Source organism: Thermobia domestica, chromosome 1 (assembly GCF_964235325.1).
Source record: "Thermobia domestica chromosome 1, izTheDome1.hap1.1, whole genome shotgun sequence".
Taxonomy (NCBI): Eukaryota; Metazoa; Arthropoda; class Insecta; order Zygentoma; family Lepismatidae; genus Thermobia; species Thermobia domestica.
In genome coordinates this window covers 389,724,881-389,751,465 of record NC_137454.1, presented here as the reverse complement: position 1 = coordinate 389,751,465, position 26,585 = coordinate 389,724,881, and the positions used below count along the sequence as shown (strand labels likewise).

General features: G+C 37.0%; 1 protein-coding gene across 1 annotated transcript in view; it reads right to left on the bottom strand.

Moving 5' to 3' along the window:
- The window catches only part of Caf1-105 (chromatin assembly factor 1, p105 subunit), a 57,237-nt gene that overhangs the window by 20,445 nt on the left and 10,207 nt on the right, over positions 1 to 26,585 (bottom strand). Inside the window, exons 3-6 of the mRNA XM_081732426.1 lie at positions 26,324 to 26,456; positions 22,254 to 22,469; positions 20,780 to 20,876; positions 18,344 to 18,610 (exon numbers count right to left, since the gene is read on the bottom strand). Of these exons, the coding sequence (XP_081588552.1) occupies positions 18,344 to 18,610; positions 20,780 to 20,876; positions 22,254 to 22,469; positions 26,324 to 26,456 (713 nt within the window). The remainder of the gene's footprint in view (positions 1 to 18,343; positions 18,611 to 20,779; positions 20,877 to 22,253; positions 22,470 to 26,323; positions 26,457 to 26,585) is intronic.

Below are 26,585 nucleotides of genomic sequence, written 5' to 3'. Positions count from 1 at the left end.
GATTTAAATGCTACAACCACAATCATCTCTGAAGTTTCATTGTTGCACCTTGAGTTGTGACACCCCACAAAGTGGGGTATTCCTGCCTTTCGATAATGCAAAACTTCCTTTTCGATTCAAAGTGCATTTACGTAAACACGATAAACTTTCTACAGATCAAACAATTTGCAAGTTATTACCTGACCAGCGAACGAGTGTGGGAAGCCGGTTTTGTAACTAAAATGCAAGCATCAGTGTTTCTAACCGGATCACTTGTAATTAATCTATCACAGCTATTTTGTCCTGTTCCCAATAGGCCACTTCACGCATATGTTCAAGTTACGACAAATACAGTCTCAGAAAGTTATGGAAGTTATTTCCAGAACATTTTAAGTGACAAAAAAAAAAAAAAAAAAAAAAAAAAAAAAAAAAAAAACCTTTTTTCTGCAATAACTTGCGAATAAAAACGAGGGCAATAACTTGAAAAAACGACGAAGTCTTTTGCTCCAAAATAAGTGTGCAGGGGAGGACGCCGATGTTTCTTCTGGCGTGATTCGTGCCACTTAGACATTATGTTGATTCCCAGGGCTGTTAGGAGTAGTTTCACTATAAACTTACATGCTCATGTTGCAGGTTTTATGCTGCGGACTGTACAAAGAAACACTAAGAGCTTCGTAGCGTTCGAGTGTAAGAAATTTCTACTCCTATTAACCTTGAAATTCATCTCTGTGTATCAAAGTTATGCACTTGGTAACGGTGCTTTTATTGTTTAAAGCAAGTTCTACTGTGTAATTCTGAGATGATGTCTTCGAAATTGCGACCAAGTCAGGCCATGTGAACTCCGATCGATTGTCTAAGCAGTCTTGAGTGACAAAATTATTCTGCACTGAGATCATATTTAGATGTGCTTCAAAAGTCTGGTGAGAGAGAGAACCGATAATCTTTCACCGCCACACTCCCCGGCTCCCCAGGAGTCCTGGGTCCACCCCTGACTGAGATTGTACATACAGATCAATTTCTCTGATGTCTAACCTGTCATTATTTAGCATGGTTTGATAATAAAGAAATTCCAGTATTTCTGCCACATTTTGAAAATTTTATTTAAAAGAAGTATACCCAGTGTTGCATTGGGGACGGAGGGGAAGCGATTAAAGTTTAAAGTGAGGTACATGACAATTGCAGGTTTTTTATAATCAGTGAAATTCACGAAGAAAAAAAAAAGAAAACAAACAAACTAAATTACGCATTAAAAAAAAAACATACAAAATATATTTTCAGGGTAACTCTTACAGCCATTACGTTATTATAAGATTAATGCTACTTCTAAAACTGATTAGAGTGAATATGTATTTGAATAACAAAACGACTTGCATAAGTTTTTCAAAGTATTAAGTTTGAGAAGAACGAAGTTTCTTCCAACTGCTATCTCATTGCTCAAAGATACCGGTGACAAAATAATTGGCCGGAAATCACGCGGCCGCTTCTTACATCAATTCATGAAGTGAGTGTCAATATTAGGTAGCTAAGTACAGTATTAACCAGGGTGGATTGATTTAAATCAGTCTGATTTAAATCACGATTTTAATCAAGATTTAAATCAAATTCCGAAATAAATTAATTTAAAGTGAAAGTAAATAAAATCCCGTTTCTGTTCTGTTATTTCGATTATGGAAGCACAGTATGAAAACGAAATGAAATCTTTGAGTTTTACGTCCCACGCTTATGCCGGTTAGGCTAAAGGAGACGGTGATTATGAGAGATGAGTGAAATGGTGGAATGAAGAAAGTGGGAGGAAACGGGAGAACCCCGAGAAAACCCACGAGCACGGTGTTTGTCCACCACAAAGTTCACTTGGCGGGGGCTGGGTTCGAACCCGGGACCCCAAGCACCAGAGGTGAACGCTCTACCACTGAGCCACCGCGCCCCCCAGTATGAAAACGAGTATCATGCAGAAGATGATTACGGAAAATCCCGTTTTGAACGGGTAACGGGAGAATCCTGCTTTCTTCTCTTCGTAACATAGGGTTTTTAAATTGTTAACTATTCCAACGGAGAAATCACCATCGACATTTAAGACGAAAATTCTTTTATGTCCACGTCTATTTGTTTGTTTCCAGATAATAGGTGCGTATTTAGAGGGGCCCGATCCCCTTTCCGAAACAAAAATAAATAAATAAATAAATAAATAAATAAAATAAAAATAAAACTAGGCGAAATTTATGTACTAAATACATAGCATAGAAGTTCCTCGGGATCGTAATAGGGCAAATTTTGGATGCGTTAAAATATCGAATAATACTTTTGATAAAGTGGATTCTTTCAAATATCTAGGATCAATATTAACAGACGAAAACGATATTTACGAAGAAATTAAATGTCGACTAAAAGCAGGGAATTCGTGTTATTATTCAGTTCAAAATCTCTTGTCGTCACGAATTCTGTCCAGGAATTTGAAGATTAAAATATGTGGTAGTCAGCGCCACCACATCGTCCCAGGCTTCTGAAACGTCTCTGGATGGTTCCCAGATTTCTCGCCAGGTGGCAGCGCAGGATCCGGCCAAGAAAGCTGTATACATCAGAGTGAGAAGAGCCCTTCTTCTTCACGTGGGACCCGAGCAGAGAACATCAACAGTGGTAGCAGCGGAAGGATCGGAACCAGTACAAGGGGGCACCGGAGACCAGGATCTGGGAATATCAAGTGCATGGAGTGAAACCAAGTGCGACGAGAATTATAGACTCAGTTATTTTTTTTGTGAAGTGCAATGGACAGCTGGATGTCATGATAAGTATCCTATCTGCCTTAGTATACCTGCACAGTCTGTATCCGATACTCATAAGTATTTTTATAAAATATATAGGAAATCTTTAAACCTCGATTCTTATTTAAAAATAATATTGCATACCACCTCACCACTCCACGCGCCATCTGCGCAACTAAGGAATATGCACCCTCACATTTGCTCTAGCGTAAATGCGACGGTGACATACAGATTATGAGACTCATGGAGTGTTTCCAGTTTCATTAGGAATGGTGGTTATTTTTTTTAGACAAGTGTATACTTACGCCTGGTTTCGCGCGGAGTTTGCAGTACCTTGTTTGCGGGCCACGTTCTTTATTTTTTGTTATGGTGAAAGATAAATTGTTCATTTTAATACCTGTAAGCCCACATCAATTTCCTAGTGGTACATGTATGGTCCACGTGGTTTGAGATCCGTAGTTTACATAGGCTCTGTCCCACTTTGTTAAAAAAAAAAAAAAGCATAGCTGTTGGGAAGACTGATCATTTCCGTGCCCAAGTGATAGATTTATTTTATTGTAAATCAGTACTGTACAGGTATGTCTTGTAATTTCAAATATTCTCTCTTTGTGTTATTTGGTACGTATGTTATAGTTAAGTCTCATGCATGCAATGTTTAGATGTGGCTGCATTGTCTTATCACTAGTGTCATTGGGTGTTTAATTTCATGTACTTGCGCAGTGGACATATAAAAGGCAAAATGGAACCGGTAGACATTGAAGCTATTTTAAGGAGTATTAGGGAAGAAATTAATAGTTGTCGTAAAGATTTCAAGGACACTCTTAGTAAAGAATTAAGTAACATCAGAACGGAATTATCTGAGCGTGTGGGTGAAATCAATGAATCCGTGTCGAAAGTGCAAGGCGAATTAAAGCAAGAGGTAGCACAATTAAGTACTAAGGTAGTAGATTTAAGTTCAGAACAGGAACGAATTACTCGTGAAGTATCTAGTATTAAAGTTACGGGAAGCAAACAGGCGCGTGTTAATGCAGAACTGCAAAGTAAGATAGAAGATTTAAGCAAACATTCTAGCAGTGAAATGATAGACGTAGTTAGTAGGATAGATAACCTTTGTACTGAGCATGACCAACATCGTACCGTGATGAGAAAGGAAGTAGCTGAAGTCTCCAAGAAACTAGAGAGTCAGAAAAGTGAAGTTATACAATACGTTAGTGCTAGCGTTCAGGACGTTGAGTCTCAGCTGGATAGCCTTTTGTTAGAGGTTAGAGACGTACGAAGAGATTTTATGACTAAAGTTGATGAATCCGTGGTAGAGATTGAATCTAGAACAAGCGAACGCGTTTCAGCTTTAGAGAACCAACTTTCACAATTATTAGCTAAAACAGATCAAGTTGCTAGAGAGAACGCAGCCGCTCACAATGATTACCCGCATGTTCTTTCGCGCCAACAGTTACCACAGGACCGAGTATTTGAACGTACTTTACATTCTTCGATTGGTGATGCTGTTGTTACGTTAAGTTCGAACACCGCTTCACAACCACAATCTCATTGTACAGTAAATTTTGGAAATGCGCCGAGTTGTGAAGTTAGGGAACGCGCTCATGAAGTTTATAATAATTCATCAGACAATGAAGGTGATAACAATAGGCCGGCACGCACACCACGTTTGAAATTAGCTGATATTAAGTTGTTGTCTAAATTTAACGGATCACCTTCAGACGTGCTTCCTTCCTTGTTTTTACAGCGTTTTGAGCGGGAAATGAAATTGTTAGGTGTTCATCACTCGGATTATCTTGATGTTGTAGAATTTGTACTCGAAGAAGACGCCTTAAAATGGTTCACTCTTAATAGGAACAAGTTCCGTGATTTTTGTGACTTTAGTGACACACTCGTTAATCACTATCAGAACTCGTATGTAGTAGCTAATAAACTTACGATGTTACGCACGGAGAAATTCTCACCATCTAAGCACGGTTCAGTGGAGTCATTCATTGTTAATCGTTTCCAGCAAATGAAGGCCCTTTCACCTAATATATCTGAAGTCGAAATAATCACGTCTTTAATTCCACTGTTACCTTCGCGTTTCCAGAATTACCTTGCGGCCACCCACCACTCAAAATTCTCTGACTTTCTTGCTTGTGTTCAGCGACTGGAATCGATTCCGAATTTGTTTAGTGACGGGAATCAGGCAAATCAAAGGAACAATTATTCACGTGGAAACATCAATCAGTCATACAGGCCTGGCCCCCAGGAACGTAGATCCGCTAATATTAGGTATTCTGACCGTGCCCAACCACGCGACAATGTTAGGTACCCAGAGTCTGAGAGCTTGTACGACCGTTCCAGGAACCGGTTCGATCGTAACAGTCATTCCCGTGATCATGACTACAACCGTTCAGGTAATGCTCGAGGAAGGCCTCGTGGTTCACGGCAATTTAATATACGTCGGGACGATAGGTCTGGTTATAGTTCTTCGAATGCGCAAACTACACAAGTGAATCGAATCGAAGCTGACTCTAACGAATCTAACGATTCTTTAAACTGATTTCACACTCTAGTAAGAGGGGTACTAGAGTTGAAGCTTGCAATAATAGTGTCAATCCCTCAGAAACTGAATCTTTCTCTGTACAAGACACAGCATATCAAGTTAGATCTGTCCATCTGCCATCTAACAATTGTTCATTAGCTAATGATTCCGTAGGGCTAGACAGTGCTCATGATTCAATTATCAGTGACAGTGACGGGCACGTTCTAGAATTTATGAAACGTAACTGTTCGGCACGCATTAGAATTCAGTTGCTTGACAATGAATACGTGGCTCTATTAGATAGTGGTTCTGATGTAAGCATTATTGATGAAACAGTGTGGAAAAAAGTAAGTAGATTAGTGTCGTCACCACATTTAGAACCTACTAATAACGTCACTTTGATAGATTTTACCGGTAGGCGACGAACATTAGTAAAAGGGAAAGCTTTGTTGCCACTAAAATTAGGCCAAGTTGAATTGTACGCGTATTTTCTAGTCGTAGCTAACTTGTCTGAGAAAGTAATTATGGGTTTGGATATTATGACGCAGTTAAAGTCTGTTCTTAATTTTGCGGATGAAACAGTGCAATTTTCTGTAGATGACTTCAAGGAAATCTGTCGTTTCTTACCGGTGATCGACACGAGAAAAGATAAGAGTATCCCTCCCGCTTCACTCAGCAATGGTGATGCTGCATCATCTCTTGACGAAAATAGTTCCTTCGAGCCTAGAGAAACAATTATTGACGATTTTGAATGTTTCGAGGAAGTCTTGAATGATGAGAATGAACTCATGTGTAGGGACATAAATATAGATAACGGAAACAATTATGGCATGACTTTTAGTACTAGTAACGAACATGTTTATAATGGTAGGGGAATCGATTTTAGCAAGTTTCCTCAGTACTTCGCGACAGATGAAGAAATTTTTAACGCTGCCGCGAAAGCTACAGCTCTCAGTGACGAACAAAGAAAGCATCTTTTGTCAATTTTGATGTCACATCGTCAAGTATTTGCTAACTTTCCTGGTTCATGCAGAGATTTTGAGTATGATTTGCAAGTGAATGCAAATTCCCCTGTTGTTAGGTCACCGTATCCCATTGCTATCAAATACCGAGAAGCCGTGAGAAAGGAAATAAGTAAACTTAAGTCTTTGGGTATTGTCGAGTCAAGTACTTCTTGCCACCTTAATCCGCTTCATGTAGTCCCTAAGAAAGTCAATAAAGAATCAAATGAAGTTTCTGAGAATCGTAGTTGATCTTAGATCTATTAATGCTCTTACACCACTACAACATGTGCGTTCTGAGAAGACCGAAGAATTACTAGCGCGTTTCCATGGTAACGATTGCTTTAGTTCCGTCGATTTTTCGAATTCGTATCTACAAATTCCCTTAGTAGAATCTTCACGCCCATTCACCGCATTTTTGTTCGAGGGGGAACTACTCCAATATACATCTTTACCTTTCGGTCAGCGTAACGGGTCCAGTGCCCTCAACAGTTGCTTGCAAAAAGTATTAAAATCTGATCTACTGCCCCATATAGTGAGATACATCGACGATTTATGCCTTGTGAGCAAAGACGCGGAAGAGCATTTACGTAAATTGGACGTGTTGCTAGAAAGAATAAAGTTGTCAGGCATGACACTTAACTTGTCAAAATGTAGCTTTTTTGTGACAGAAACAAAATTTTTAGGATTTATAATTTCAACAAAGGGTTTCCGTAAAGATCCCGAGAGTGTGCAGGCCATTGTCAATTTGCCCTCTCCCGTAAGCATAAAGGATCTCAGACATATTTTAGGTATCTTTTCATGGCATCGGAAGTTTATTAACAACTTTTCCACTATTGCCGCACCGCTATTCGATTTATTGAAAGCCGGACGTAAGTGGCAGTGGACACAGGAGCACGATAGTGCGCTTTCGACTCTAAAGAAAGAAGTCATCAAAGACGTGATGCTGTCTTTCCCTGACTTTTCGAAAGTCTTCTATTTGCAGAGTGATGCAAATCCACGGGCAATTGGAGCCGTACTTTACCAATATGAGGGGGAAGAAAAGCGCGTGATTGAATATTTGAGCCGTACTCTGTCTGATTGTGAAACTCGTTACACTATAACGGAACTCGAATGCCTTAGTATAGTATACGCTGTGAAGAAATGGGAATCTTATCTCGAGGGTCAGCCATTTGTTATTAGGTGTGATCATAAGAGTCTCGTCTATCTGCAAAAGATACGTCATTGGAATAATAGATTGCTACGTTGGTCTCTGCAACTACAGCGCTTTGATTACAAGATTGAATATATACCTGGGCCCGAGAATAAGAACCCTGATGCATTAACTCGTGTTTTAACGACGCCTGAGCACAAAATTGTACGTACTCATGCATTGCAGACTTTGCGAACCGACGTGAAAGATATTTCAGTAGAGGATTTGGTGGAACAACAACGGTTAGATGAAGAATTTTCTTTAGTTCTTTCTTATCTAGAAAAGGACCGTAATGATGATAGTCAAAGTAACAATGCTGACGTTAGTTATCCTCCTAGTAGTAGAAAGTGGAAAGATTTATATCGTGTAGAGAACGGAATATTGCAGATTCGTGATTTTCATTTCCCGAATCGTTGGCGTATATGTGTGCCCTCGAAGTACATTCCGAAGATACTTGACAAGTATCACAACGAAATGGGTCACTTTGGTAGGGACAAGTGTCTGTCGTTAATTTCTAGAGCGTTTCACTGGCCTTACATGAATAAAGATATACGCAACCATATAAGGGACTGCCAAGTCTGCATGAGGACCAAATCACATAAAACACCTATTTATTCACCTATGCAATCTGTCACTGCGACACGGAAAGGTGAACTATTATGTGATTTATATGGACCTCTCCCTAGGGGACCTAAGAGAGAAAAGTTTATATTAACTGTTCTCGATGTTTACACACGGTATCTTCAAGCATACTGCCTCACGGTCGCCACGAGCGCTTCAATTATTAAATGTCTTGAAAATTATTTCGATCATTTAGGAGTGCCTTCTTCAGTAGTCACCGACAATGGTGCACAATTTACATCTAAACGATTCAAGGAAGCTATGGCCAAGTATGGCGTTAAAATAAAGCACTGCACCCCCTTCCATCCGAAATCTAGCCTCGTTGAACGTGAGCATTCCAACATTTCGCGATTGTTCCGTCTTTTTTGTTCAGAAAAGCACGCAGACTGGCCGTTGTTCGTGTCTCAAATTGTTAGATTACTCAATCACTCTATTTCTGCTTCATTAGGTCTTTCACCGATTGAACTACATCTTAACATTGATCCCGCCAGTAGCATAGAAAAGCAATTTGCTGTACATTTGACCGAGAAAACAGGGGAAGACGAGTTGCAGGATTGGAAGAAGAAACTTGTAATGGCAGACCTGCGTAGAAAGAACTTATTGAAACGCAGAAATGATAAAATCAACCAAGGCGAAAGCAAAAGACGTTCGATACAGACTCATGATTTAGTGTTCTTGAAACAACACCCCATTAGTAGCTCGGTTGATAAACGGATCTCAAAGTTTGTTGATTTGTACCGGGGACCATACATTTGCACTAGACCGGTAGGGCAGAAGGTATTTGAACTTCGGGATCCTCTATCCGGTAAATCGATTGGGGTTCATTCCATTGAAAATTTAAAATTGTGGCTGCCAACTCCGCAAACAAAGGAAACTTGGTACAAAATTGCTCTCCGTCATCTCAACGACGATGATGCCTGTAAATTAAAAGAGAAATTTACGATACAGAATGACACCGGAACAGACGCGCCTTCCTGTTCTCCTATACCCTAGATTTCCCCAAACATCCAGCTTCCCGAGCAGAGATGTGATTTAAAAAAAAAGAACGTAGTTGTTTTTGTTAAAACACACAAGTGCCTCTTTGAACTAAAAAGTGCCCTTCCTAAGTGCATATTCTGTGTAAATAGAAGTACTGTGTAATAACCAGTTCAGGAACGCTTCCCTGAATTGCCTAGTTGAACTGGAATTATTTTTTACAGTGTATACTGTGGGTGGATGAAAGTACTGTATATTAATAAGTTTTGAAGCCTTCACTATTATTTTGAACTGGAATTATTATTAAGTGTATATATTATGTGAATAGAAATGCTGTTTATTAACCAGTTCCAACATGCTTCATTGGACTGCCTCTTCAAACTAAAATTAGCATCGAACTGAAATTACCATCAAGTGTATATATTGTGTGGTTCTGTATTTCATTGTTCTTCAGTTGCTGATGAACTGGACTTATTGTGAATGTGCAAGTGCTTCTCAGACCTTGAGTAAAAAAAAAAAAAAAAAAAAAAATAATAAATAAATAAATAAATAAAATAAAAATAAATGCACGCATCAAAATTAATCAAGAGCATAACATGATCTCGCTATGTGTTACAGCACCATTAGGCATCAGATTTCTAATCCTTGTTTACTTTCATGCGCATTTCAGCTGGAATTCCCTGCCTTCGTGAGTTCGTCACCAAAAGTCTCACCGGAGCACCACATGTGGTAGTCAGCGCCACCACATCGTCCCAGGCTTCTGAAACGTCTCTGGATGGTTCCCAGATTTCTCGCCAGGTGGCAGCGCAGGATCCGGCCAAGGAAGCTGTATACATCAGAGTGAGAAGAGCCCTTCTTCTTCACGTGGGACCCGAGCAGAGAACATCAACAGTGGTAGCAGCGGAAGGATCGGAACCAGTACAAGGGGGCACCGGAGACCAGGATCTGGGAATATCAAGTGCATGGAGTGAAACCAAGTGCGACGAGAATTATAGACTCAGTTATTTTTTTTTGTGAAGTGCAATGGACAGCTGGATGTCATGATAAGTATCCTATCTGCCTTAGTATACCTGCACAGTCTGTATCCGATACTCATAAGTATTTTTATAAAATATATAGGAAATCTTTAAACCTCGATTCTTATTTAAAAATAATATTGCATACCACCTCACCACTCCACGCGCCATCTGCGCAACTAAGGAATATGCACCCTCACATTTGCTCTAGCGTAAATGCGACGGTGACAAATATATATGCCTGTTGTTCTCAGGGTGTCTAGCAAGCAAGCATAATCAAATTCCCTGACTTTCCCTAACAAAATTATAATTTTCCCTAATTCTGTCATTCTTTTCTTCTTAGTAACTCATTAAAAGTAACTTATATTTAAATCATGAACATGAAATCTTTCAGTTTTACGTCTCACAGTTATGCCGGTTAGGCTAAACGAGACGGTGATGATGAGTGATGAATGAAATGAAGAAAGTAGGAGGAAACGGGAGAACCCCGAAAAAACCCCGACCACGGTGTTTGTCCACCACAAAGTCACACGGCGCGAGCTGAGATCGAACCACGGAACCCAAGCCCCGGAGGTGAACGCTGTACCAGTGAGTCACAGCGCCCCCAACTTATATATAAAGTGAACTGTAAGTTTTCACCATTGTTTATACCAGCGTTTCCCAACCTTTTTCAACTTGCGGCACACTGCCGGTGTTACTTGGATTATCGCGGCACACTTATAGATATTATTTGTAAATATAAAACGCAGTGGTATTTTTCTGTGATTATTGATCTCCTTCTCACAGAGAAGCAGTGGCGAAGGGTGATAAGAGGCCCTGAGGCCCGGCCTACCCACTTACTTTCAGAAATTATAATTTATAATTAATCCACTTTTCTTGCACAGAATGTATGATAATTTTCTAAGTTGAAAAAATATTTTATTGTTCGATAAAGAAATCGTGGTTGGCACCACTGCTGGGAGGCTCATCGAGCAGTGTCTCAAGCAGCAGTAGAGTACCGCCAAGCTACTCAGAAAACCCCGCGAGAGAACTTGTTGTTAATAACCTGCGAATGAGACCGGCCTCAGCGCTTATCGACTTTCGCTTCTATATAAAGCGTTTCTCTCGAGACCTTCGATTTCGATTCGATATGTCAAACAAATAAAGAGCAAGAGAACGTGGACCCCATTCCCTACCAACTTTGTTTGTAGTCCACCAACTTTTGTGGACTTTAACGCAACGCAAATGCTGGAGCAAGCAAAGGTGTTACTGGTGTTGGTGTTGGAGCAAGCTCATTATTGCAAATTAATTCCCCTTTTACCAAATCCATATGAAATCAGACTCGTTGTGTTCTTTAGAATTGAGGCGAGTTTTTTTTTTTTTTTTTTTTTTTTCCCAAAAGTGAATGACAAAATGCCAGTACATAATATAATTCCTATTAAAGAATTATCTGTGTCAGTGGTCTTTTGAAAATCAATGTGTTATTAAGGAACGAAGACCAACGCCTGTGTTGAAAATAGTACAAACAGAGGGGAAGAGAGTTCTGCATGCATTGGTACAAAAAACTATTTGGAAGCTGCTGACATATAAAGAGCAGCGTATGAAAAAATATTTAAATCTGATTCTGTTTATAAGGAGATTCAAGTGACATACAAAATAACTTGTTTGAATGCTTAAAGACGAAATTTTACATGTTCGAAGTTTGTTTCAGCACAAGTAGACGAAATAGCATATATTTCTTGTGAAGCGCAGATAATGTGATAGTCCATCTTCCCAACCCAATCAAGCCCAATTGAAACAATTAAATTGCATTACGGCGAATTAAGATCAACTATAACTCACATACGTGAATTTCCTTGATTATCCTTTTTGGAATCTGTAGAACTACTTAACTGTGAACAGTTTCAGGATTACAATAGTGATTTTCTTAGAAAAGAAAAAAACTAGACAATATTTTTAAATTGTATCCCACTTTCGACGGTAATCAACTGCGGAGTAAACTGGCAATCATCTTTTACTACCAAAATCAGTATCTTAGAACTATTAATTTACTTCAATACATCTCATCAAACGGCTTCAAAGAAGTATACCTAGAATATCTTAGCTTGTTACACGTGTGCTGAAGTATTGCAGTTACTACAACACCATGTGAGATAAGCGCATGGGTGCCCTGAAGAAAATTAAAACATTCCGGAGAAATATAATGAGTAACGACAGACTTAGTGCGTTAGCTTCAATCGCAACAATAATGAACTCCGAAGGATATTAGCCAAGGATACAGCTTTCAAGAAGAAAATAATAGACATATTAATGAGGAGAAAAACTGACATTTCGAATTAATATGAAAGATGATATATGTTATGCAGGTATTATTATTATCATTATTATTAACATTGGGCCTACCCTCTTGAAACTATCACCCTTCGCCACTGCAGGGAAGAAAGCTCTATCACTGGATTTTCCCCGTGGTAAATCATTATGTTTATTTTTCATTCTAATTTAAAAATAGAAAACAATTGCAATGAAATATTGGACTCAGGTTTTTAAAAATAAGCTTTCTCTTTAAAAACTGTATCCAACCTCTCACTAAGAAGTAAGATCACTAAATAACGAACGAACAAACAAATCTCTTTTACTTTTAAAACACAAATGTAGATAATTTTTCGAAAGGATTGAATGATAATTTAAATTTTCATGTTATGAAATAGTCTGCAACAATAAAGAAGTAATAATGATCATAACAATGATAACAAATACTTTTTTCAACATTAGAAATGTACAGAACAGTAACGCGGTATGAAACTTAAAATTGTAGATTCATAGTCGAGGTTCATAGTAATGTGAAATACAAATATACATTTTTCCTACGTTTTGCAATTTGATTGCTATAAAATTAATAACTTTGTTTCGATTCCTCGCGGCACACCAGTGTGCCGCGGCACACCGGTTGGGAAACGCTGGTTTATACGCTTATATAATATTCTACAAACGTACAAACGAACCAATTCATTTACCTGTAATTTATGACTATTTTAGTGGCATCCCTTCACCCGTCACAGCCTGGGAAAGATTTTTCCCTGACACAATGAAATTCCCTGACTTTCCCTGACTGGTAGACACTCTGCTTCTATATGGTTGCGAAACATGGTCGCTTACTATGAGGAAAGAACGTAGACTGAAAGTATTTGAGAACAAGATCCTGAGACGAATATTCAGACCAAAGAGGAGCGGGAATGGGGGAAACTTATAACGAGGAACTACATAATTTATACGGTTTACCAAACATTGCTAGGGTCATCAAGTCTAGGAGACTCAGGTGGGCAGGTCATGTAGCCAGGATGGAAGAAATTAGGAACATTTTCAAATTTTTAACTGGAAGACCAATCGGTAAACAACCATTAGAAAGATCTAGGCGCAGATGGGATGGCAATATTAAGATGAACCTCGCAGAAATAGGAATACAAAATAGAAACTGGATCCAGTTGGCTAAGGATAGAAGTCAGTGGAGAGTTTCCGTGAACGTGGCATTGAACCTCCGGGTTCCATAGGCCATAGAGTTAATTAGTTAATTTTGAGCGAAATTTATGTACTTTACATGTATTTCGTGCCGCTGGCTAGTTTCGATTTTTTTTTTTTAAATATACTCCTGCAAAATATCAGGAACTTTCGTGAAAAGAAAAGTGTCATGTTGATAAACGTTGCTGTACGTTTTTTCCTTAATGCTTAAGAAATATTGTTTCGGATTGAAATAGCTTAACGATTGAGGATTAATTCGAAATTAAACCAAAATACTTTCACTTAAATGGCATAATTGTCATTTAATGTTAATTCCTAATGTTTTTTCTCCAGTTCGCGACTTGTATTATACGAGGAGAAAGATTTGATTTAAATCAAAAAAATCGATTTAGATCAAAAAAATCAACAAAAATGATTTTTATTAAAAAAATCATGATTTTTTTCCACCCTGGTATTAACAAAAAAGCCACTCAACCTCTCACAACTATACGTGGCACATTTTAATACTTACTTAGACTTGAAATAAAAATATTGGTTAAAGACGATTGCCTTTATCTTTGAATTTCATAACAATACAGGGCTTTTCAGATAAAGGATGGGGAGGGCCGAATTTTATTAAACAAGATCGTACATCTTATATGTTTGATCTATAGGCAATTTGTGCTTACGGTCTAAACACAGTCTTCTGAAGTCAATCGACAAATGATTATGTACTACAGACACAAAGATAACTTTAGGTTCACAAGTTTCAAAATTATATTGTGTATGAAAGCAGTTAGTAGAATTAATTCTTTGTCACCTGAGCTAGAATTTGAGAGAAATTCAGAGGAAGCTCAAGGGGACTATTATGAAAATTTTTGAGGAAACATGCAGTTTTGTACATGGAACTGCCTGTAAAAGCCTGTCAGATTTTGGCAGGTATTATACAGGCGCCTGTTTATGCGAAAACACATGTGAAGAAAATATTACAGGCACATTGTCTTCAGGTGATATGCATGTCGAAAAAGTATTAAACTTCTGTTGGAAATTTTGCACGGAAACACGCATTGTACAGTGCCTGTACATTAAAATAAAAACATGCAATGTACACGTAGTCACTCACATGCAAATAAATGGAGGGAATATGTGCATGTAAAATAACTTGAATGGATTGTTGATAACATTCGCAATACAGTAAGAATGAAAAGTACAAGGAAGGTGCCTGTTTATCAACACATGTAGTATACATGTGTGACATTCGCATTACATGTAAATACCATGTATTGGCGTATGTAATTGAAAACGCATGATGTAGAATATGTTATTTTACATTTATCATTTTCGTGTACATGCGAAGTGTGTAACCCCCTACGTGCAGTGTACAGGCAATGTACAGGTGAACGGGAACATGCAATAATCACGATTGCCAATAAATGGATTAAACAGATACGTGTGGTGAACAAGGTGTTGGAGCTAAACATTCACGTTATAGGCATAGAAGACATGCAATATTCAGGCACATGTCTCTAGTTCGACATTCGCTAACACATGTATAATGCATGGGATTAAAACTGAATACATTGCCTGTATTATCTCCGTGTACATGCGAAGTGTGAACCCACCTATATGCAATGTACATGAAATATGCAGATAAACGGAAAATGCAATGATCATGATTGCCAGTAAATGGGTTAAACTGGTGCATGCCATGAATAAGGTTGATTGGAGTCAATCATTAATGTTACAGGTGTAGGAAACATGTAATATTCAGGCACCAAGTCTCCAGTTTGTCATGCACATATGCAAGGTCCTTTACATGTATACTCCGCTAACACGCCCACTAATTCGTTAACACCTGTATTTCACATGTATTTAATATGTGAATTACATTCTTATCAAATGAAAAGCAGATGTCGTCAGATCCTCATGAGGTAACGTATATGCCAACTACATGGAATATGCCGGTTACATACATGTCTTTCCACTCTCTACTTGTTGTTTACATGCATTTTTCACGTTGCAAGGTTGCAACCCTATTAACATGAAAACTACCTGTTTACATGAAATGAACATGCAATGATCGTGAAAAAAATCGATACCTGTCTCATGCGTTTAAAAGTGTTCCATTTTCAGGCGCATGTACAGGCGCCTGTAAAAATATGCCTGTTTATGCATGTTTCACAGGCGCCTGTAAACCACCTGTATTTTCTGTCTGGGGAATTTCTGTCCTCATAAATAAAAGTTGTGACTTTATTATGTGCTGAAACAGTGATACTTACGCTTACACTATCCATACACTGATGTTTTATCAATACTTCTATTACAAATTTACCGAAGGGCTGGATTTCGATCATAGTGAAAGTGAAGGATTGTAAACTTAATTTTTGGGCTCTGACTGGTAATGAAACCCAGAACCAACTACAGCAAAGGCAAATGCGCTAGCCAATCGACAAACGGAGAGGACTTTCACAGTTCTCGAGTGGAAACATATCGGAATTCTTCTCTTGCCAAAACTCGAGAAAATAATTTATTTGTCAACCAATAAGCATACACTTAAGACAAACATAAGCATCGTAAGCCTTAACTTAACTTGATTTAAACTTACAGTTAAAAGGCATTGCGCAAGTCTCTAAGCTATCAACCCTACATTAATCTTCTTGTCATTGACATTGTCATTCCTGCGTTTTACAGGTTGCTCCTGTTTTATAATGAAATCAAATAAAACATAATCCCATTTTTTATACAGTCTGCTTAATACACGGCAGAAACTCACTGAATTGTCAATTGAGCTAGGTTGTTCTTAAACTGCTAATTTTCATGTATATATCATTACACACAATACATCTGCATTACTGCGAGAATGGTGAACCATTCCTGCATTCAATAACAACTATATAACTTACGACGTTCTTTATTAAGCACAAACAGATTAGGCTAAGTATAACATATAAAGTGCAACTTTTAAAAACCGTTGGATACACTGCAGTGATACTGTCCGCTCCCCTCTCCCACCGCGCTTACCTACAACTGATGTAAACACAATAGCAGCGCCCTCCGTCAAAAACCGCACTAATATCCTGGTCAGTAATACTGAGTTGTAAGAAATGCCGTTGATTTAGACATGTTGTATTGTGGCTTGAAAACGATCCACGTTGTAATGGAAGCATGAAACCTGAACTCACAGCGCAAAACGTCTTTGTCATCTGTTTTGCTCAAACGAAATGTCAACGGCTCATTTCTTGAGCGAACCTAAGGCGTTTGGGATTGCACAAAACCTAGTTGGCAAGAAATGGATCATGTACCACACGTTGCGAAAACGGCCCTGCAAACAGCGAAAAGAGCAAACATTAACCAATTCAAAAACCACTTTGCATTGCACAAAGGGAATACTGTCTACGGAAACTATAAAGATCGGATAATTCTACAAGTATAATACGAGATTTTGCTATCTCAGGGCTCATAGTGGTCTGGTCTCTTGTAAATAGTTGAAAAGTGACCAAAAGCACACGAAAAAGTGACCAAAATCTCACCATGCCCCTTTTTTCCTTTGTCAATTTCTCCATCACCTCTCTCTTCGTTTGTTGTTTTGTTTCATCTTTTCTTCTTTACTTCTTCTCCTTTCTTAGGTTTTCTAAGTATTCTTTGTAGTTACGGTAAGCAGACTTAGCAGATGTAAGAAGCTTCTGAGTAAGTGGAACCAGTTCTGGCCTATTTCCGAATTTCTTCATCCCAGACATTATATTTAACTTCGCATTCAGAGTTCTCAAAACCATGAAATATTCAAATTCATCACCTACTCTTAAGAAGAACATACAAGAAACATAACACAAGACGAACATGATGAACCACACACAAACACACACATACAACGTTGAGCGGAGCGTTAACTATTACGAGAGGAAACTAAAAGACTATTATGATAGAAGAATAGACACAGAAGGGTTCTCAACCCCACCTTGAGAGATAAAGCATCCACCAACCATCCACGATGCTTTACAAAGAATAAAAGCTGAAGTGAGAATAAAGCTGACTGTTTCACATGTGGCAGCAAGTACTGAACCTTTCAGAAGAGTAATGACTAACAAGTTTCTGCCTTTTTCCATTTATTTTTATATTTTTCTTAGAAAACTGCCAATGCAAAACATAAATGACATGAAAAAGTCATTTTACCTCCCAAAAAAATAACTTTTAGTGACAAACTTGAAAAAACGTAACTTTTAGTTAAAAAATGTGACTCGCTATGAGCCCTGCTATCTCATCAAAATACTGAATTCCGACTTGTACTGAACCCAGCTGAATAAATTGAAGGCACCAATCAGTATTCTCTCAGAATTTACCAATCGGGCAATATGAACGTTAGACCACTTACCTCCTTGCAGAGCAGAGAGAAACAGACTGGACTTGAATAGGATATTCTATCTTAACGAACATACCCACCAGATCTCGCACCTTTAGCTTACTGTCACTACAGAATTTTCTTAAAGGAAAAAATAAGTCAACTGCCTGGAATCCCCCCCCCTCCCCCTTCAATATATAAAATAAATAAAAGCCATCGCCAGGCAAAATGCCTACTTATTACGGGAATATAATCTTCTTGCCACACAGATGGCGGCAGTTTCTGGGACAAAATACATTTACGGACGGATGAATATAGGTGTACGTATGTCAACAGACCTGTACTAATTCTCAGCCTACAATGTAAGCTAATATGTTACGTACATGACCAAAAAAGACTTTACACAATTATTACACATGAGGACCAAAAACTTACGATACTGTCATGAAAATCCATAATTTACCTATTTAGTAAATGCCTGGAATAGATATATGTAGTGTTAATATGTTTATTATCTTCGCCTTCTAATTCAATGAGTCCTGCTGGAGTTATCAAAAGCTCGCCGTCCGGAGTAAAAGTAAGACGACGAAAGAAAGACTTCAATGTATCGTCATGATATAAACGAACCACTTTTTCTTCAGGAGTTTCATTCTCTCCAGGGACTGGAAGCCACGATTTATAGATCCTACTCACCACACGCCTTGTGTGAAGGTTGAAAATTCTGCAAGTCCTAAAAATAAGAAAACAAAACAATTTAAATTATTTGTAGCAAACCGTCAACATTTTTTTAAAGTCGTAAATTCATAGAAATTATCGTATTTACTCGAATATAAGCACCCTATTTCAAAATAAGGTGTAAAACGTTTTGAACAATGCTTAGAATAGTACGTTTCTGGGTCAATAGTAGAAATACCAATAGATGCTTTTAACTGTTGTTTATAATAAACTATAAGCAATAGCAAAGACAAGTTCTATTCTAGATTGTTAAATTTTTCAGTTTATAACACTACAAAGTATTTCTAAGAATACAGGTATTACCGAAATAAAATCAGAACAAAATAAATCACTTTTAATAAATAATAGTGTTACAGTTTCGACAATCTATCACTGCCTTTATCAAACACATTATGATTAAGGCAGTGATACACTGCCAAAACTGTAACACTATTATTTACTGAAACTGATTTATTTTGGTCAGATTTTATTTCTTAATTCATGATATCTGATGAAAACAATGATACATTACCGAAACTTTAACACTATTATTTATTAAAGGAGATTTATTTTGGTCAGATTTTATTTCTTAATTCAAGATGGGACATTCCATGTAAAATCAACCAATAAAATGACAAAATCTGATCCGACGATCTGATTTTTGTAAAAATTGGTGCACAGCTTTATTACAGTGGGAGATCAAAAGAAAAAAAATCCCTCTCCTCCTGAAAGTGAATTTTGAATTTCGCACAGAAATATCCCTCTGAAAATTGTTCAGATTGTCCAGATTGTAGTTTCATATGTGTACTAAAACACCACAGAGTTGCATTTTGGGCACTCAATGGGATCGGATTCAAAATTCAACATAAACCAAACATTGCAAGATATTGACCATGTAAATATCTGGGTTGCCTCTAGCTATTTACCTGCAGTATCAAACGAATTTATATTCAACTTCATTTGTTTTATGATGTATTCATTTGAATTTACACAATTATCCACATTTCGAGTTATTCAAAGAGGTATTATATGGATGTTTCTGAATTTATATTGGCTACATTGATACATATTATTTTTATTCCGTTGTTTCGGGATTGCTGTTACAAACTTAATATGAAAGGGAGGGATATGTTTCCTTCACACACTTTCAGCACAAACAATTAGTCAATATTTTTTTTTTTTTTTCCTATTTCAATGATGCACTTCCACATGTCTGTAACAATCCTGAAACAACGGAATAAAAATAACATATATCAATGTAGCCAATATAAATTTAGAAACATCTATACTGACTAACAAGAATAATGACCACTATTGAGTAATGTTCGGAAACGTAATACTTCTCTAAATAACTCGAAAGGTGGATAATTGTGTAAATTCAAATAAATATATCATGAAACATACGAAGTTGAATATAAATTCGTTTGATGTTGCAGGTAAATAGCTACAGGCAACCCAGATATTCACATGGTCAATATCTTGCAATGTTTGATTTATGTTGAATTTTGAATCGGATCCTATTGAGGTCCAAAATGCAACTTTGAGGTATTTTAGTACACATATGAACTACAATCTGGACAATTTTGAACAAATTCAGAGGGACATTTCTGCGCGAAATTCAAAATTCAAATTTTAGTTTAAATTTTTAAAGTGTTATTATTATTGTACAGATTTCTTCAATATAGGGCAATCTTGAAATTTTTGAACACCCTGTATCGGGACACTTTCAGAAGGAGAGGGGTAATATTTGGGATTTTTTCATCTTCCACTGTAATAAAAGTGTGCACCAATTTTTGCAAAAATCTGAGATGTCAAGTCTGATGACGTTAATTTGACATGGAATGTCCCAGATACCTGATGAAAACAATGATACATTGCCGAAACTGTAACACTATTATTTATTAAAAGTGATTTATTTTGGTGAGATTTTGTTTCTTAATTAAAATCCAAATCTCTACTAGCATGTGCCAATTATTACCAATGACGAAAAAGGAAACTAAAAGGTAACGAATGAATGAATACATGGGATACAGGTTTACCGATGCTGCATTAATCTACAAATTATTCTGTTAGCACTGCTATAAATAGAGTTATGATCATTTGACTACTTTCTTGCTTCATTTTAATACAGTCGTTAATTCATTTAATAGCAAAGAATTTGTAATAAAAGTAATCGATTCCTTACCTGTCGCTGCTTAATGTTGCTATATATTGATTTTGTGGATCCCATGAAACTCCTTGAACAAATCCTTTATGATCAGAAAGGATTCCAAGATTACGACCTGGGTACAAACAAAAGAAGAAATCTCAATATTTTTGAACAATATATTTTTATATATAAAAAGTCTGTACAATATTGACGTTTCTTTACTGTTAACTTGAGAAACTAATACAACGCATGTTTACAAACATTAACTTGGACTAACCTTCGTATATGTCTGTCATTTGATAATTGCCAATATTGTTGAGGAAGATGGGAATTCCCACTGTAAATTTCGGCAACTGCTCAGTGACAAACGTATACCAATGTGAATATAAGTTAATATACCCTACATGCTCTTAGTTTATAGTGGTCTTTATTATAAACCAATTTTTGGAACATTCATTTTATTTGGTACAATGGACTTAAAGAAGTGATTTTCGTTTCATTTTTTTTTTTTTTTTTTTTCATTTTATGTTACAATGGACCCTTTATTCACGTTTGAATCTCATCCGTGGAAACCGCAGAGATAACGTACTCACACAGACTCTGCTTATACGTCATGATAATGCCCCAGCCGATGACAGTATATGTGAGGTGAAATGAATAAAAATTTGCATGAGTTGAGGGTTCCGAAGTTACATTTTAAACCTGGGTTCTAGATCCGTGAGTGGGGCTTCTGAGAAGCGGGAAGAACGACACAGCATTGTGCAAGATAGATCAACAGCAATTAGAGCTGTATTGTGCTTGTTAATTTCTTTTACTATTTTATTTCTTTCATTCATTTTTTCTTTTAACTTGGTTAACCTACTTTTTAATTTTATTCTTTTATTATTGCTGCTATGAGAATATAAGGTGTTGTACAACATTTATAAAGCATATTATGTAACTGAATTTCTGCATTGCATTATCAAACAGTATTCTTTCGTAAGTTTTCATATTTGTTGTGGGACAAACCTTACGCTAAGGTAAAAATACAAATTTCGACTTCAGCAAAGAGCTGTGGATCTACTTTGTGTACATAAGTCGAGAATTGTCAGTAGATTTTTTTCCGGCTCTCCAGACTATGACTGATGTTTCCATCTATTGTTGTTTCAGTGTTTACTACTGTTGAGTTGCATCAAGTTTGGAGTAGCCCATGCACCATTGAAGCCATACATTAGAACAGTGGTTCCCAACCAGTGCGTCGTCAAATTTTAAAACTGAAAATCAGGAATAATTTAATAATTAGTTAAATCAATCTTGAGATACTGTACAGTCAACGTCTCCAGCAGCAGTAACAAATGCCCAGTACTGTACTACTATAATTTATATTATTAGTAGTAATAATAAAAAAAATCAACTAAGTGCTTTGCGATGTCGTAGCATTCACTGAAGTGTGTCGTCACTCAGAAAAAGGTTGGAAACCACTGCATTACGAGATCATTAAGTTAAATAATATAAAGGAGCTTCTATATACCTTTCGAAACATCCCATAAAACAGCGGTGTTGTCCACTGACCCAGAGACCAAATTATTGGAATCCGGTGACCAAGAAAGATCATAGATGTCTTCCACATGTCCCCGAAGCACTTTCGTCGTTATCCACTGTTCCTTTGCATTTTGTTCGTCATCACTTCCTGGTAGCTCTGGCGCGTCCTGATCAGTCTTCTGTTTCCAGATTAATATGATCGCCTCTGCAAGAAAAATTGTTTCTGTTAATCACAATACAGAAACTCATCTTAAATCTGTCCTGTATTATACAGGGTGTCTCAAAAGTCCCCTGACAAAGGGTAACTGTTATTATTAGATTCATTGATTGAATTTGAGTTTTACGTCCCGTGCAGCAGCAAGGCTATATAAGACGTGGACTTACTGATTAATGTGGAATTCGAACCACATGAGCTCCCGCCGGGTCTGTTATTATTAGAGTTACAACAAATGTAAGAGGGGAAACCGTCTCCACATACGTTGTTTTCAATCAAAAGTAAAGGATTTTTATTAAAAGAAAAAATCGGACGATCCCTTTGGGCTGTACACTCTTTATGCGACCAATGTTAAATGAAATTGCGAAATTTCCACTGATAGAGGTTCTGGGGGACGGTGGGGGCGGAAGGTGGATAAATTTTGTAAGAGTATGGTGAATGGGGACATGTTTGGAATGAGGGCTGACCATCGACACGTTAATGTAAAAGACAGCAACTTCATTCTTATGTTGTGGGTCCAGCTAAATGGCAATGTTGCATTTTCATTTATCATTGGGAGCATAAAGAGTGTACAGACCAAACGGCTTGTCCGATTTATAAAATAAAAAATAAAAAAAAAATAAATAAATAAAAGATAAAAAAAAATAAACCTTCAATTTAGATTGAAAACATCATATTTGGAGACGATTTCCATTCTTACATTTTGTTGTAACACTCATAATAACAGAGTTACCCTATGTCAGGGAACTTTTGAGACACACTGTATAGGAGTGATAAATTACTTACCAGAAAATAGTAAAAACATATCATGTTAGCCAGAATACAGTACCTCATATATAATACGACCCCAAGCTTTTTAAAGGATTTTAATGGCCAGCATAAAATATCGTATTAAATCAGTGAAGAATCCTGCTGATCAGTGAAGAAAAAAAAATCAGTGAAGAAAGAAAAAAAAAAAAGACCGGAGATAGTCCGCCTGAAACTAGGCGGGGCAAAAAATGAAGGATCAATATCTTGAGAACGAAATGTTAGATCAAGTCAGGTAAAACAACATAATATTTATTAAAACATTATGATTATTTTGAGCGTAGATTCCATTAATGTAACCAGTACATTCGGAATCTGAACAAGTTTTCAGTTCCTGGTTTGTCATTTGTTGTTTGTAGATGATTTCATGAGCTTTTCACTGTGTGTTCTACGTTAACTAATATATATTAATAGCATCTAGGCTCAAAGTAATCACTATTTGTCTTTTATCCGATCTCAATCTTACCATATGACCGTTCATTTTATCGTCCCTCCCAACTTTCGGCGGGCTATAATTAGGGTTTGAGATATTTCAATATATCGATGAAGTTTCGATGTTATTTGTCGACATTGATTTTCGATATTCAATTCGAATATCGCAAAGCCTAGTAACAATAAGCCGAAAATTTTTAGAATTTAGATTTCTGGGCTTTCAGTATCTAAGACCAGTTACCCCGTCACGTTTGAAGGGTGACGTCCCTCGGCTATCACACCATCCGGGGAAAGGTAAGGAAGGAAGCGGCCTGGGACCTGTAAGTTAAATACTACCCTGGCATCTGACTGGTGTGAATGAGAAAACCTCCTTAACGGTGGTTGGGCTGCAAAAGCGTTTTACACTTTTTCGACCGAGTGCTCCCACCGAGAGTCGAAGCCGGGACCGCTCGCACCAAAGGTCGCTCGTGGCTACGCTACGCGGGGCCACCTGTCGAAAATTGGAAGGAACGGAAATATAGAGGTTCACAACTCGTGAACGAAATATCAGATCAAAGTCAGATCAGATAAAAGAACATAACGATTATTTTAAACGTGATTCTCTTAACAAGTAGATGTTCAATCTGCACAAATTTTCAGTCCTTAATTCAACATTTTTCGTTTGTAGAAGACCTAAAGAATTTTCTCTCCATATCAACTGGTATATTAATTGAATCTAGACTTAATCTATTTTCTTCTCGAGTTATGACCATGAATTTTACCACCCCTCCCAACTTTCGGTGGACTATAACACCGAAATTACGCATTTCTGCACCCATGTAGGCGCATTTTTCAGTTTTTTTTTTTTTTTTTTTTTTTTTTTTTTTTTTTTTTTTTTTTTTTTTTTTTTTTTTTTTTTTAATATGTTTTCTTGTCAGAAATTCCCAAAGTTTGTTCGTGCAGTTTTCGAATACCCTGTTAAAGAATTGCGTAGCTTTATTTATAGAAGTTCGCCACTTTAATACCAATGTAATCAAAATAAAAAATCTTGTGATCTCAATTTGTATTGAAATGTGATTGAAATTTATATGGATATCTGTATTGTACTGAATACGGAGAATATACGTACTCAGAAAGAACAAATACCTACGTGGATGCGCAGTGAGAATACTTAATAGCAAATTTTAGGTATAAATCAAACTCAACTATAACAAACATGATATAGTATCGTTACCTACAACCTATATATAATACACATCTAATCGTGACGAGTCACGCAACATCAGGGTACAGTCACTAGTGATACAAATGGTAGTCCTGTGTGGCATGAGATAGATTTTATTTTATGTGTGAAGGGCTAGCCTACAATTGTGATACGAGGGTCGTAGAGGTAGTATACGTCCAGTTGTTGGCAACGCTGTTGTCTTTAATGCATTCCTCGTTCACAACGAAACCTACGCGCATCTCGCTGGGACACTGTCTTGGCTTGGTAGTAACACGTGGGGGCATCAGCTAGTTTGGCCTATAAAAACCTCCTTTCATAGTAATTCATTAAAAATTCAAGTACAAGTCAAAAAATTTGATATACCACAGATTGTACACTTTTTAACACGTTAAGTGCGAAATATTAGCGCTTTAACTGTTTCACAATGTTGAGTCAAGATCGGAAATTATATATCCCACCGGGAACCGAACTGGGGACTAAGCACAAAACGCACATACACTAGCAATTTGATAATACAGGTGCACACGCTAAGAGTACGGCTGTTCAAAATAATAGAAAGATATAATGATCATCATCACAGTTTTGACGCAGCAGTAATCAATCGCTTACTATGGTATATAACACTCACGGAATTATTAATTAGAGAAAAAATATAATTCTAGTATATGACGTTTCACCAAGACTAAGCTGACAAACTGTTCAGAAATCAAAAGACTGGTCGACTAAAATTTAATGACCCTTTTCAGGACCAAGGCTATAGGAGACAGAACCTGCTTCTTCAATTGGTGTTGTGTAATTTTATTTTACAAAAAGAAAAACTAATTTTTCAGAAAATCATGCATATAAAACATTACATGCATACAAAATCGCGAAAAAATAAAAGAAAAAGAAAAAACTGGAAATATGAAAGATTATTGGCAGTAAGCTTAAGGGAGTTGACAGAGCGCCAACCAGTGGTGCGAAGGTTCCTTGTTTGATCCCAGATCATGAGGTATTGTGGTAGACAATATCATATCTGTGGGTTTTCTCGGTGTTTTCCTGTTCCTTCTCACATTTTCATTCCATCTCTTCTGTCACTTTCATCCTTTTGCCTGAAGGGAATAATCAAGGAAAACAAATAAATCTTTAATTTCAAATTCATTTTCGTAATTACTTATTGGTAAATTATTTTCACGATATGTTTTTGTTTTCGAGTAATTACATGAATATACTAAATTATGTAAGCAAAAGAACTTTACAGAAGTGCTCAAGAGCCCTTGTTGAGTTATCTTGAACAGAATTTTGAAATTCTGGTGTTGTTTTCATTTCATTTCCAAGCTGTGTAACGTAAATAAATAAATCTACAATATTCTCTTAATGTATCACATGATGACAATTCAAATATGCAGCAATGGAATCTTACCGTCGTCGCCAGAAGCTAGAAATTGCCCTGATGGTGACCATCTAACCACATTTACAGCTTTCTGATGTCGTTGCAAATCAGCTACAAATTCTACTCTGGCGATGCCAGTAGGTTCGATTTTGAGATGCCATATCTAAACGGAACAAAGTAAGAAATTATTATTATAGAGTAATATCAATATTGTATTTATGCATTATGCGATTCCATATCTCTATCACAGGTTTGTGTTCAGCTTTCAGAAAACATAAAAAAACTACCGCTA